We start from the raw sequence: 15,582 nt of genomic DNA on the forward strand, positions 1-15,582 counted from the left end.
TTTGTCTTTTCAGCCAAGAATAAACAAATGAATTTATTTTTTGTGTCGTGATTTATCCTAAATGTCTTTATATCACATACATGTTTTATCACCACATGATTGTAAAATGTCAGAATCTAGGAATGTTAAAATTTCCTGCCACTTCTGCCTTGAATTACATACATTTTATTGGTAAGCACCTTTAATCCTGTATTATAAGAATCATTTAGAAGCAGCAGGGAAATGGTTAAGTGATTGGACTTTGAAGTTGGTCAGCCTGATTGAAATCACAGCTCTGCAAAACCCTTTGGTAAGTTATTAAATATCTCCATGCCTATTTGTAAAATTGGCGTAAAGTTTAAATAGCTCATGTGCAGATTGAAACAGCATCTAGGTCAGAGTAAGAGTTTAATAAATATTAATCCATATTAATTATGACCTTTTCTCCGTGTGTGTGGCACCTTCTTGGGTACTTTTAGTTTCCTACCCAATACTCAGCCTCTTTCTCTTTCATGCTGGTGGAACCCATTTTATGACAGGGGTCAGAAATGTCTGATGCCTATTTTTCCAAGCCTCCCTCATGCTGGGACACGACTATGTGATCCTGACTCCAGCCAGTAACCTAAGGAGTAGTCTGCAAGCAGGAGGCAGATGGAGGAGGAGGAAGTGGTGCTGTTGGGATCCTTTATGGAGAAGATTTTCCTCCATGAAAAAGGGGAATGTCTAGAAAAATCCCACCCTTCTTTCCCACAAGAGTGCTAGAGGCTGAGGGAGCCTCTGTGGCATTTGTGGAAGGTGAGGAGGGCAGTCAAAAAGCAAAGGTAGTAGGGCTGAAAGGGTGAAGCACGTGTGTCCCTGATGATACCGGAGACAGCTGAGCCAATCGGGGGAGTGCCTAACTCCAGACTTCTCACTATGTGATGAAAGGAAACTCCAGTTCTGTAACCCATCATTAGGTATCCTGTTACTTCCAAAAATGCTACAATTGGTAAAAGCACTTTAGGAAATAGCCTTGGAATTTCTAAAAAGTACTAATGTTTGCAAACATATATATAAAGTGGTTTAATATATAAACTATACAATATTTTGATGAACATATTAATATTATTTTCACCTCCAAGGCAAAATGTTGACCAGGTGATTTTTCTCTTTTATACGAAAGGACCACACTTAGCTTCAATAATGGAGGGGAGAAAAGACCTGTTGAACAATGCTGCAACATAGACTAGCCTAAAATAAAATTTTAAAAAGCGAACCACAAATCTAACCCTTTATCTTTGTGAAGATTTTCTTAGAATACTAGACCATAATAAAACCATACCAATTTTATATTTGTATGCCTGCCTTTTTGATCTTCTGTTTCCAAAGTCCACAGTGTACCTTAAGAATATTTTTTCTTCATATTTGACACTTGCAAGTCCACCATTTTCTGAGTTTTCTTTAAATGGTTAATTAACTCTTAAATTAATTTCTAGTTACATTAATCTCCAAACAATAGAAGAATAAAGGAGTGTCTATACTCTTTATGACCACATAGCATCTTTAAGCTATGAGACTTAAATCCCTTACATTTATTCCTAAAGCCTCTAATAAAGCCAGAGTCAAACAGTAATATATTTAAAGAAGGAAATTTCATAACCATGCCTCATTTTTTCTTGGTCAGCCAAAGAAATTCTTATGCCCAAGAACAGAATAATGAATTTAAAATATAAGGATACGGCAGGGGTATCTTCTGCTACACCAGCCTCAGCAGCAATCTGGTTGCATCTTGATAAGAGACCCCAGCTATTGCCACATGGAGGGGGAAAAACCCACCCAGCTGAACCCTGCCTGAATTTATAACCCACAGAATCATGAATAAAATTTGTTGTTTCACATCACCAAGTTTGTTAAAAGAAACCAAAATACATTGGAAAGAACATATGCAATTGAGATAGTGGGAGATAAACCCTATGAAAATTTAGGGTTCTGCTACTTCTGAATTTTCTCGGTTCAATGGTGTGGCCATATTAATCTATTCCTTTAAAATGGAAGTTGTTTCTCTTTTCATCCCTTTGGATCATGGCGTTGGCTAGGGTCACTCACGGATGCACTTGAAGGAAACATGGCTGTATCTGGAAAGTTAATGGCTAACATGTCTGGCACCTCAGATGAGTGACTTAAAAGTGTTTTGCTCCACAGCAGGATAATTGGATTTCTTATATGGTACCTGGATTCCAAGTGAGGAAAGAAGAACCTGTTAGGTCTCTTGGTTGGGGTATTTGGATGGGCTAGAATGAATTATTTCCCATTTAAATAACAATAGAATAAGAGATCTTCCTGAAATTGACTATGCAAGCAGATTTCAGAAACAGACTAGATTTAGAAGATGAGGGATCCCATGTTTACTTTACCAGGACAATGCAGTTAGAATAGTCAATTTGATAATCTTATGTAATCATTTTGAGATTTTGTGAATGTTTCCTCTTGCATATCTTATAAAGGTGGTTATATCAATACCTGTTTAAAATAAATATATTTCATAAGATCAATCTTATTTTTACAATTACTTTGCTAATTATGACAAATTAGCAAGGTTAGCTAGAATCCTAGATTAATGTTAGAAAAGCCCTTGGAATTATGTATCTTTCCCCACTTCAACTCTCTTCTTTTTTTTTTCTTTTTGTGAAAAAACAGTTAGTTGACTTGCCAGAGGTCATGATCCATTAGTGAGAGAGTAGATACTTAAGATACTTAAATCTCCAGCCCCTAGTGCTTTTTATTATTTGCATATATGAAAGTTGTGTTTATTATGAAAGAACTTTTAATTCTCATTAACTTTTGACTAGACAATCACACTGGTGGAAGAAAAAGCTTTGCTGAAATCATCAATGGAAAATATTTTTTAGTAAAACCAGTAATTAGGTATACCATAGTTAGTTATATTGCTCAGTTGATAGTTTTCTATCTGTGAATATGATGGTGTACAATCCTTAACTCTGACTTTGAAGTGATAGATAAAGTTTTATACTTTTCCAAATAAAATCTGGCCTTGCTTTTTGTGGAGATTATAAACCATACCAGCTTACTCTACCACAAATGCAAAGAAATGAGTCCTGAAAGGTATATTGGAGATAACCTTCAGGCTCTCTCATTTAACCAAAGAAAATACAGACACGGGGAAGGATTCCAGTTAACAATTTCATACATTTAAAATGAGTAGGGGTTTCAGTAGTGGTTGCCTTGGCTTTTTAAACTCTCCCCTTTGAAAGACAAAAGCAGCCCTGGCCAGGTGGCTTTTTAGAGCCGTTATCCTGATACTAGCTGTTGCAGGTTTGACCTTCAGTCATGGAACATAAAAGAGTCAACCACTGAGTGCATAAATTAGTGGAACAACAGATCCATGTTTCTTTCTCTCACCAATAAATAAAATTTTTTTAAAAAGGCGAAAGCAGGGCACTTCCAGGCCAAGCGTCAGAACATTTGCAATCTACCTCCACTTCTGGTTGAGCTCAGGTAAGACTTTTGGTAACCACAAGCTCTTCTGCAAAACAAAAGGCTTAGGGAAAAAGTTAAACTAGTGCAGCAACGGACAGATAGCTATGCCCAGGTCCCGCCCCTTACTCCCGCGAATAGCAAAATTTTCCGACACCGGTTTTCCGAGCCTAGCCAATTGGCTACCGCAGCTGTACTAGACGGAAGGGGCGGGGCGAGGGTTGCCAGAGAAGCTACTTGCTGGTTACTAGCTTCGCTTTCGTCCCAGTTCACCTAAGCGGGTGCTCTTCCTCCGCAAGCCGTTCTAGGAATTCGCCTGCTTCCGCCTCAGGTCCCTTGCCTTCCTTTCTAAGCTTTCATCCACTGCACCGCCCCCTGCGTCCCGCTCCCTCCTAGCTGACCCAGAGCTAGAGATCTCAGGTACGTTTGCCGAGGCTTCACTAACGTTCACGGACCACCAGCATTTGCGACCCATTTCGAACTCCGCTTTTTGCGGAGCGGTGGCGGGAGCGGTGGCGGACTGACGTCACAGCGACGTGCTAACGCGACGGTGGGGGCGTAGACGTGTTTTTTTGGGAGAGGGAAGTTTGGGTTTAGAAGAGGCTGGGGTGTTACCGCAGCCTTCCTTTGGGGCCTGGGTGCGGTGGCAGTGATGAACCCGGAAATGAAAGACGCTCGAGTTCATCCCGGGCGCGACCGCATCATGCCCCCTTTGTGCCCACACCCTCCGCTCCCCCGAGACTGGCTGCCTGGGCTGGAAAAAGGCTGCGAGGCTCAGATACTGCTAGAAAGGATGTAGTCCCTGGGACATCAGAGCGGATATTAGCCTGGGTGGGCTTCTTAATGAAGCCCTGACCATGCCGGCCGGGCTCGACAGTATTTCTCTCCGAAATACTGGTTTTACTCATTCGACTAGTCTTTAAGCATCCACTATATAATATAGCAGACCCTAGTAGGCCCTGGGGCTCCCAAAGTGAAGAACACTTTGGAAGCCTCAGGAAATAATTCCTTCTCCAGGATCCTAGGTTCCAGCCTATAGGAGACCCTTTCAGGTGTGTGGCCTTGGACAGTTCATTTAATAATCCTTGCTTCAGTTTTCTCTTCTGTAAAATGAGGACGATGATAGCTACTTTGGAGTGGTTGTAATAAGAGAGATTAAGTAAATCAGTGCCAGGTTTTGAGTGTCCGTGGTTAGTAAATGGTGCTGCTTGTTTACTGAGAAACCACATGGTGGCTGGTGTTGAGAATGAAGTCTGTTGAGACAGTTTCCTTGTAACCTCATGCATAGTAACGTTTCAGGTGTTTTTGAATGAATGAGGCACCTGGAGTAGTTTTAAGCACCACCGAGCTAGTTACGGTTAAAGGAACAAACCGCAGGAAGCCTATTTACTTTTAAAATTAGTCTGATTCCCTTCTGCTTACTATAAAAATGCCATGTTTGTGATTCTTTAACAGGTGTCCATTTTTTGTTTCTCCTTTTCCTCTGCTTTTGCAATTGGTGTATATTAATGGTATTGTTTTTGTATCCCAAACGCCCAAAAGTATGAGAAGATAGCTGTTTATATTATTATTAATCATTGTGCTTGGTCTGTACAAATGAATGAGACCCTGGAAGCTGGGTATAGCAATGAAGTTGGCATAACGTCCACCTGCTGGGCACAATTCTTTTGGAAGTTAGTAATTGTTTTCACTGGGTTCTGGTTTAGTAGTACTTTAGTGGTATTTTCAATAGTAGTCAATTTATGACTACATTGAAGATGATTTGTAATAATCCTGCAAATAATAGGTCTCAAAAATTGTTTTTAAAAAGTTGGTTCTATACAGATAATTCAGGCCTACAAGTAATTACAGGAATGGCAGTTGACTGAGGATGATTATTTTTAAAAAGGATGAAAAAGTTTAAAGGAAAGACTTGATGGGAAAATAGCCTCAACAGAGTGAACCAAAGAGACCCTAAAACAAAAAACCCTCGCCTGTCCGTGCTTCTACCTCATTTTGTTTGAACCCCACCACAGCTTTGGCTGACAAAGATTAGTCTCATTTTGTAAACCAAGGCCCATTGTGGCTAAGGGTTGCCCATGTCAGGTGGCTCAAGAACCAAAAACTGATGAGTCTTGCTCAATATTCTTTCCATTTAATATGCTGCATCTGGGTCATCAAGGAATGGTTTTACTTATATTCCGTCTACCTGTGCTGTGTTTGAAAGGGAAAAAATAATACTTTTAAAAGATTTTCTTCAATCTGGTCTAAGTTAATTTTGGTACTTAAAGGGATAAGCTATCATTTTCTAGAACTTGTATGTGGAGCAATTGATTCAGATGGTCATGGGTAAATGAGGTGTTATATTTGATCACTTCTTTCTGTACTGATCTCTTGCCAGTCTGGCATTCTAATTCTGATTCTTTCAGTGTTCTTCATGTTTTTTTTTTTTTTATCACCACTGGAAACAACTTGGTTTCTTCAAAATTTTTATAGGAAAGAATGTTGACATTTCATCTCTTTGAGACCCTAATAACTAGTTTCACTGCTTCTGCTTTCCTCTCTTTCATATGCCTAGTCATTCCCCAAAATACCACTTGATTTGTCTTTAAAGATGCACTTCTAATCTGTCATTCCTCTGCTTAAAATTATGTAATGGTTTGTCTTAACCTGTAGGAAAAAATCCTTGTGTTTGCCATACAGATACTGTTTTCAGCCTGTCCAGTCTCATCTTTGTAATCCGTGTTCCCTCATGATTCCTTGCTCTTGCTGGCACGTTACCCTTTACCTGGAATGCCTTTTGCTCTTCTGTTTGGCCAAACTTAAACTTGTTCTGCAGGACTTGACCGAGGTTCCACCTTTTCCAGGAAGTCTTCCAGGTTCCTGCCAGTTGGTGTTAGGCATCCTGTACGCTCTCGTGGCACCTCATGAGTTCCCTGTCACAGCCTTTAGCACACCGGGTTTTAGTGGTCCCCTCACTGCCTGTATATTCTCTTTAGACTTGGAGTCTCTGCCTTCAAAGAGTTCAATCTTACTCATTGTTTACTTGTACAGAACATTTTTTATTTTTAAATATAAACTGAATATGTAATAGTGTGGTTGAAACCTGACTGGGTTAGGGCAAGTTTGTATGTTATTTTCTACTGTGTAGATTATTATATTTATATCTTAGTATCTTATGGCTTTTGGTTCAAAACTGAGTTCTACCACTTCCTTATTTATAATCGTGGGCAGGCAAGCTATTTAACTTTTCTAAAACTTGTTTTTTTTATCTGTATCTTTTGAATATTAATATTAATAGCAACCTGACAAGGATTTTTGTGAGATGATATGTATAAGATCAGCCAGTGCTCCATTAATAAAGGACAATTGTCCTCATGTTGAAGGGATGGAAAATGCCTTAAGTTTATCTGATAAAGGATACTTACTTTGCTTGGGATTAGGCTATTCTGAACAACTTTGGGCCAATCTTCTTCTAGATAATTGGGCTTTATATGGGGCCCCTTTCTTTTCAAAAGTGTCTTGGTTTGAATAACAAATTATTTGATCACCAAACATATATTGGAACCTAACCTACGCCCTTCAGTGTTAGGTCATTTTTGAGGGCCGAGGATGATGGGTATGATATTTGCTCCTACAGACTTAGTGGCAAGTTAAAAGACAAAAAAAAATATGAGCACTATGGAGCAATTAAATTCTAAACTGTATGATTCTGAAAATACTATTAGATGTTTAGGATTCTTGATGGTTGGGAGCAGTCAGGGAAATACTTTGGGAAGGAAGAGAGACTGGGGCATGGAGTATGAATCCATTGTTTACAAATCAGTCATTCTTGCTGTCAGCTTTTTTCCCTGTTTAATCTGCAGCTGTTTTATATTTAAATTACTTTATCATTGGATAGAGGATTTAGCTAGTTATTTATGGTCATGCTCCATATAATGACATTTCAGTCAACACTGGACTGCATAAATGATGCTGGTCCCATAGGATTATAATGGAGTTGAAACGTTTCTGTCACCTACTGATGTCATGGCCATCCCAGTGTCAGAGCACAACACATTACTCACGTGTTGGTGGTGAGGCTGTTGAAACAAACCTCCTGAGCTGCCAGCCACATAAAAGTATAACACATATAATTATGTACAGTACATAATACTTGATAATGATATAATGATAGTAAAGGACTCTGTTACTGGATTATGTATTCACTGCACCACACTTTTTATTTTAGTGTACTCTTTCTACTTATAAAAAAATATTTGCTGTAAAACAGTATGCTGTCTTATGCCAGCAGCAGCCTCATACATCTGTTTACCATGTTTCTAGATTACATCATTTCTCTTGTGCTTGATAGAATTTCGTGTTGTTTTGTGCAGTAACATGCTGTACAGGCTTGTAGCCTAGGAGCAATGGGCTATACCACCTAGGCTTGTGTGAGTACATTCTGTGATGTTTGCACAGTGATGAAATTGCCTAACGGTGCATTTCTCAGAACGTATCTCCATCATTAAGTGCTGCAGGACTGTATCTAAGTTAAACTGCATCGAAAAATGTTTTGTTTTGTTTTTTCATTTACAGTAGCTTTTTCTCATAAGATCAATTTTCTGCCTTTGGTTCGTTGTTACTCTTTGCTTATTTTCAAATTTCCTATAAATTTTTTTCATTGTGGAGTCTAAAAAGCCATACAATTACTTTGCTAGTAATCTTTTGACTAGTGTCTAGAATAGTGAGAGGGAAGATCAGGATTCTTATATCTATTTTGTGTTCCTTGCTGAATATTTCATAGTGGATTTTTTTTTTTCTGTAGAAGATTTATTCTTTTGTTTGAAGCCAATGGAAGCTAATTTTCCAAGAATTAATGTTTGGCAGCAAATAATTGAAACCTGCAAGATTAATACACTTTTCTCATCAAAGAGATTGGTTTTAAATACATATTTGTTTGCAGCTGGTTAGTTTACTTAAAACAATCTAGGTGCTAAGGAAGGTCATGGACTGTGATCATTCTTTTCTCTGACCATGGCCAGCATCGCGGTCCCTGAGCGGCCATCCTTCAAATGCTTGTCGTTGGCCAAAATGGAACATAGTTCTGTGAGTGTAGCTGGATCAGCATAAACCCATGACCACTCCTGGAAAAAGCTTTAAGTACATGCCTTTTGGTAGGGGACTGGTAAAGTCATCTCTGTATAGGAAATTTAATCCTCTAAACATTAAAAATATTTTAGAATTTCTAATCTTTAGGGATTTGATCATTAAATATGTGTGCAGAATATGTATCTTTGTTTCACCACTAGCAAGTTGTATAAAAATATTGTTTATACATTTGTCAATTGGCAGTATATACTACATAATTGAAAACATTTTCTTTTGAAACATCTGCTTTTCCATACAAGAATACATTTGGTCCATTAAGATGATTTTATAAGGTAGGACTTTTTATGCTAAAGAAAATTACTGCATTGTTGTTCAGCACATGTGTTTTCGGTTATTGTATTGTCACAACACAAAAGTGGTGGAGTGTCTTGGAACCTCTGAACGATTTCTATCCTGGAAAATATTTCTAAATTGTAAGAATTGATTGTTGATTATTTCTCTGGAAATATTTGAGACTTCATTTATACAGTTCTCTATTTCACATTTTGAGGACTCAGTAATGAAGATAACCTTTTAAAATGTTGGGCCAAAGTCATTCTCAGATCTATTTTTACATTGTGTTACTCTTATTTGTTTATCCTTTAAGATAAGACACAATTACTTTCATAAATGAAGAAGAAAAAGGTTGTATGATTTTATCTTGTGATAAATTTTTTAGGAATATTGTATAAGTAGCTGTCAGGAGACAAGGGTAGGTCAAGAATGTCTTTAAAATACTGCTACCAAATCGAATCTTATCTCATAAAATATTTCCTACAAATTGAAGCTACCTATCCACTCACATTGTTTTTTGAAATTTTATTCCAAAGATGGAAACCATTTTTCTTTTAATGATCCCCCAAAAGATGAATCAAAGTGCGAATGAGTAAGAACAGTCTGTATTCATCCTGTTCATTAACTGCTCTGTGTCTTAAGTCCTCTCCTTCAGTTATTACTCGACTTTTACAAGGCACATAGGTGCCGAGGATTCGGCAATGTTTACACAAGTTTAAAGCTGTTTAAACAAGAGGATGGCTGAAAGATAAACACCAGTTCCTCTCTTGAGTCGAGAAGCTATTGCAACTGAACAAATCAGTAGATGATAATTCTCTTGATTGCAGTGGTTTATCCAGAACATATTCTTCTTTACCCTTAGGTTTAGTTTCCTTGATTTTGTATATCTATATTTTTAATTCTTCTAGACTGTAGATAGCTCCAATATTGTTATTCCCTAATAATGGATGTGGCATATATGCAGCATTTGATTACATCATTTTAGACTATCTGTAGGTTAGTCAGCAATTTCATTTGGACATGAATTGGTGGCATTTCCAAAATATGAGCATGCTTTCTTTGGCCTGTATCCTAAATATTTGCCTCTGTGGTACATAGAATCTTCAGACAAAAATAAATACATTTTTACACATACTTTGGAAGGTTTTTGAATCACTAATTAAATATTTTGAATAATTTTCAACCTATTATTTTACATTTACCCAAAGTATGAAAATTCTTGAACATATGGATTTCATAACCCAGATATATAAAAATAAATTACAAAGAGGTAACTATCTCTGAAAAAATGCAGAAAATCTTAAATGCAACATTTGATTTCATATAAACATAAAATGAAGTCAGGAACACATTACTATATACTAGAGTTGTGAGAACACAGCCTTAATGATTGCTGAAATATGCATTACTTAAACTAGAATGGCTTTAAAAAATTTATAAATACTCACATTTAAAATGACACCTCCAAATTTGAGTGAAAGCAACTAAATGAGTAAAACTTAGAAGTAATGCCATCTCTCTATTCATTATCACCAAAGAATATACTAGATTGAGCTGGAAAGTAGGAGTAAATGAATTTAATTTTGAAAGGTCTACTTTTAAAGGAATAACTTATCTTCTTTGTAGCTATTATTGTCAAATACTTATAAAAGTATGTTAAATATCTATTGTTCTAGGCATAAATAATATACATTTCCTGTTGGATGGTTGTAATTAAACTGAGTACTATAGTGAGCGTATGGTTTTTTATATCCATTTTCTAGTCTGACTGGATTAAGATGTTATTATAATACTTCAAAAAATAGATTAATAAAGGTTTCTACATTCTGTGACTATACAGAAAATAGTGGGCTTTTTGGAGACTGTGTATGGAAACTGGCAACTGTTGAATGTGCTATGCAGTTTGGATACTATTTTGAGTTAGTATCACAATGAGTAGCAGTTATGAGTTTCAATTTGTGAAATATTACTTGTTTATACATCTTTAGATTTTTATTATAAGGTAATGACATAAAAAAGAATCTAATGGAACAATAAGTGTAATAACTAAAATATTTCCTGACTTTCAGCCTGTGTGGAGAGGTTGTTGTGGAAGCCACCTGTAATTCATCTACCAGATTTATGGAGGAGCCTACAAATGGTGGAAGTCATTCAGAAGAACTGTTTTCCCATTTTAAAATTAGATTGGAGAGAGAACATGTACCACAGCACACCAGTGAAAGTCATCTCAGCTGGTATTCTCAACAATAGGGGATGTCTAATTTTCTGGTTTCAGGGTTTCATGTTTTGTCCATATTGTAAATTATTTGAATCAAATACAGCATTTCTTCAAGAATAACTCCTTCAAGTCTAGTAATTAATGTATTGATTTAATTTGATTACAATGTACTTATTTAGGAGAATTTGGGTAGTTTTTTTGATTCTCAAGGAAAGCAATTAAAAATGAAAACCTTACCTATTAAGAATTTATAAAGTATAAAGTGTTTTAACTAAGGTAAATGAAGATATAAATTATGGAATATTGGATATATAGTTAATGAGTATCAATTCTCTGTCACTTGGTATATTGCTGTTTAAGAAATACCTGGCATGGTTTGCTTTTTTAGAATGGGGAATATACTTGTTATTTATATGACTCATTGTTCCCCAAAATGACAATCTTAAAATACAATTATTGTTACTATGGATGGTATAGACCAACTTCTAGTTTACTTTGTTAAAAAAGAAGGTATTTGCACATATATAATCATTCTTGACTTTCTGCCTATGGTTTTTAATAATGGGGAATTGTCATTCACAGCCAGCATCTTCATGGGCCCATCACTTTAAGCCAGTGGTGCGTAAGAACACAGTCTACTTTTTGACATAGCCTCTAAGATGCCATCAAATGCTGATGAGCCATTATATATATTCCATAAAGAAAGAAAAGAGCTGCCAATTGAAGACAGACTCAGAATTTTATTTATAAACATTTAAAAAGCTCATTAATTATACATAGATTTTTATTCCAAATATGTGCCTATGTAAAAATAAAAGTATAATAAATGAGTTAAGGTATTCTCAAAACTTCTCTCTATTCAAGTCCAACTCTTCTGAGTCACTTTTTGACTCAAGTTGTCCTTGCTATTAAGAATATTGGTGATTGACATTTTTTAGGAATGTCTTTAACTGGAATAAAATTTCTTGCTGTTGGGCTCTTAATTACAATATACAGCAAGCCTACATTGGAGTCTTGCTTCTGGAATATTGCTAAACATTCCTCCTTCACCAGCTCCTGCAGCCTCTCTCCATGACCCTCCCTTCCTAGGGGTTAAACAAATGTTGTGCCCTGTCTCTGGGGTATTTGGCAAAGCATCGGATATTCCTTTTACAAGCCTGGGGCGTGTGCAGGATAGAGAGCTCAGGCTTCCTCCTGAGCTGTGGAGGGAGATTGTGAGAAGCACCTGATTTCGGGATGTAAAGATGTGTCTTAGAATGATACACAGTTGTGTCTAGGTAAAACATAATGAAGTCAAATATTATCAGTTTTGTTCTAAATGATAATTACTATAAAGCCAAATATGAAGGATTTTTAGATAGCTGGAGAGATGTAGTTTTTTTGTTATCCTTTTCTTTAGCTTATTCATTCTGGGGGAATAGTTTGTGAAGAGCAGTAACTTTTAAGAAAGGGTTTGGGAATAAGGTCTAGAAAGACCAGTCTTTTGGGTTTGGAGTAAGGGAAAATGAAGGGAAGGAAAAAAGACAGACACTCCCACAAATTGCTTTACAAACTAGAGAAGAGGTGTTGAATAATTATCAAAAGCACAATGAAAGCATTACTGTTGGTGGTCTCTGTGTTTTATATATCTTACCATTTTAAAAATTGTCTCTCTGTTTATAGTAAATGTAGAAAAAATATAGTAGTATAGAAAAATCCATTACATTTTCAATGACAATTTACTGTTATATTTTGCAGAGCAATTTAGGTAACTGTAATATTTAGTTAAAGGTATGCTATATATATTCATGAAAATACAACTGGTTTATTTGACAGATTTAATTAGAGTTTTGTTTCTGCATATCTAATTAGTGTAAAGCAGGGCATCCTAAATGTAAAGACTGAGTTGGAAGCAACATTTAAGGAAGCCGAATTGGCAGCCTTTTCTATGGAATTACTTTTACCATTATTTAAGGACACCGTTGAAGAAATTAGTTTTGAAAATGTGAGTACTTGCGAATATCTAATAAAATGAAAAGCTAGCATAATGCTCAGATTGCACTAACTGAGGTTTCATATCTTAATGTAGTTATGTGCACGTGCTGGTATTGGATATTAAAAAATGCAGGCTTACCGGTGTTCTTTGTTCCACAGTTCTTTACCTCAGAGGTAGTTTCAGGAGTGCACTTGATAAGAGGTTAAGGTAGAAACTGTATACCTCAGTGCTTGACTTACCTGGAGTTGAATTAGTGAGTCAACTTTTCTCAAGAGTAAATTTAAAACCAAAATATTCTGAAAGATGAAATATATCTGTTTTCTATAATGTTTTGTGGAATAGAAATCTAAAATTTTGTATATTAACGTTTGAGGTAAGGACAAAAAAATAGATTGCATTCTATTAGTTTTATTAAAATAAATGCTTGAAATACTTTAGGGTTTAATCTCTTATTTTGATTTCATTTTACTGTAATGTACCATGTAACAGATTCTATTGCTGTTAATAAACTTGGCAGCGTTGACTATTACTATGTACAAAAGAATGATTTTGTCACTAGGAGAAAGTACTCTTTGATAATAAGTAACATATTTTAGTGTGCTAATGCTATGTCTTAAATATGATGTGGTTTTTGTATTTTGTCAGGCTGATCTTTCTCCATCCAATTTGAAGAAGATTTTTAAACAGAAGGAAATATTAACAAAAGAATTAGATACATTTAAACGCGCAAAACAAGCTTTAGAACATCTTCTTAGAAAGCCAGAATACCAACAAGTAAGGAATATTAACCACTAATTTAATAGCGGAATTTCTCACTTGAAGGCTATATTATTTTTCAAACTGTAGAAGTTAAAATATTGGTATATTTAAGATGGAAATAATTCTTAAATTTTTTGGAAATGGCAATCATTAAACTAACCCTTACTTTTAATGTTTCATAAATAGTTCTACATGTATTGCAATGTATTTTTATAGAAAGATATTTTTATTATCTATATCAAAAACTTCAATTATTTGTTATAATGTTGTCATTCAGCCAATTATACTAAAATACTCATAGAATGTAAGCTCTTGTGTACATTATATTTATACATCTATGTATTCTTTTTGCTAACACTTTTGTGCTGATGTAATTCACATACCATATAGTTCTACCATTTAAGTGTACGATTCAGTGATTTTTAGGATATCCACAGAATTGTGTAGCTGTCACCACAGTCAATTGTTGAGCATTTCATCACTACAAAAAAAACTCGATACCCTTTAGTTGTCCACCTCCCATCCCTACCCACCCCTCCTTAGCCCATTAATATACTTACTGTCTCTATGGATTTGTCCATTCTGGACATGTCCCATAAATGGAGTCATTGAATATGTGGTTGTTCCTAAGTGCCTTCTTTCATTTAACAATGTTTTCAAATTTCATCCATGTTTTAGTATGTATCGGTGCTTCATTCCTCGTTCTTGCTAAATAATATTTTATTTATGAGTTTATTTATGTATGGCATACCACTTTTATTTGTCCATTCCTCATTTGATGTCCATTTGGATAGCCTCTACTTTTTGGCTGTTATGAATGAAGCTGCTGTGAACATTCATTTGTGAGGTGTGTACCCAGAGAAGTGAAAACACAGATTCCAGGCAGGTCCACTGTGTGACCTCACAGAGCACCTGGATGGGCTTCACGAAGGTCCATGACCTCTCTGACACTGTGAACACAAATTTGCATTCCATGCACCTGCATATGTGCTTTTAGGTGAAAGAAACCATAACTTTTCCACATCCTCAAACAGGAGTATAACACTCAAATAAATAAACAAACATTCTTCTGTGTTCTCATTTTGTATGTCTACATAAATTCTGTTACTGATTTGCCATGAATAAAAATAATTCTTATTGGTAGAATTAGGATGTTTATAATTTTTACCTATTCACTAACAGCACTGTGAGCTTGCTCTGAATATAAGATTTTTGTGATTTTTATGTCATTGGCCTGTACTTTCTGTGGCATTATTTAAATTAACTAATTTTATGAATTGTGGACAAAACATAATTTGGAACACTTAGGCAAAAATCCTTCTGATGTTAACATTTAAAAAAATCTGAACTGTGCAGTATAGTTGTTCATATTAGTTTCTTTTTTATTTTAGCTTTTTTGAGGTATAATTGACATAATCATATTAGTTTCTTTTTTTTAAGATTTTAATTTATTTTTAGAGAGGGAAGGGAGGTAGATAGAGAGAAACATCAATGTGCAGTTGCTGGGGGTCATGGCCTGCAACCCAGGCATGTACCCTGATTGGGAATCGAACCTGCGACTCTTTGGTTCGCAGCCTGCGCTCAATCCATTGCGTTACACCAGCCAGGGCACATAATCATATTAGTTTCTTAATTGATACTTACTTCTTTTTAAAAATTTATTTGTCTTTTAATTTTTTCTAAAGATTTTATTTATTTATTTTTAGAGAGGGAAGGGAGGGAGAGAGAGTGAGAAACAGCAATGTGCGGTTGCTGGGGGCCATGGCCTGCAACG

At 35.8% G+C, this 15,582-nt stretch overlaps 1 protein-coding gene across 8 annotated transcripts in view; it reads left to right on the plus strand.

Annotated features, from left to right (window-relative positions):
• The first annotated feature begins 3,691 nt into the window (after positions 1-3,691).
• The window catches only part of ODF2L (outer dense fiber of sperm tails 2 like), a 36,924-nt gene continuing 25,033 nt past the window's right edge, over positions 3,692-15,582 (plus strand). For 7 of the 8 annotated variants that reach the window (XR_006785288.1, XM_045835518.1, XM_045835524.1 and 4 more), the window contains exons 1-4: positions 3,692-3,873; positions 10,926-11,090; positions 12,926-13,058; positions 13,695-13,823. Coding sequence is in view for 6 of the 8 variants with exons in the window: in XM_045835518.1 (XP_045691474.1) it covers positions 10,978-11,090; positions 12,926-13,058; positions 13,695-13,823 (375 nt within the window). In the remaining 2 variants the exon portion in view is untranslated. Of the gene's footprint in view, positions 3,874-10,925; positions 11,091-12,925; positions 13,059-13,694; positions 13,824-15,582 lie in introns of those variants that run through there. The other variant, XM_045835525.1, reaches the window with a different exon arrangement.

Source organism: Phyllostomus hastatus, unplaced genomic scaffold (assembly GCF_019186645.2).
Source record: "Phyllostomus hastatus isolate PE091 unplaced genomic scaffold, TTU_PhHast_1.1 phas_contig_209, whole genome shotgun sequence".
NCBI classification, from domain to species: Eukaryota; Metazoa; Chordata; class Mammalia; order Chiroptera; family Phyllostomidae; genus Phyllostomus; species Phyllostomus hastatus.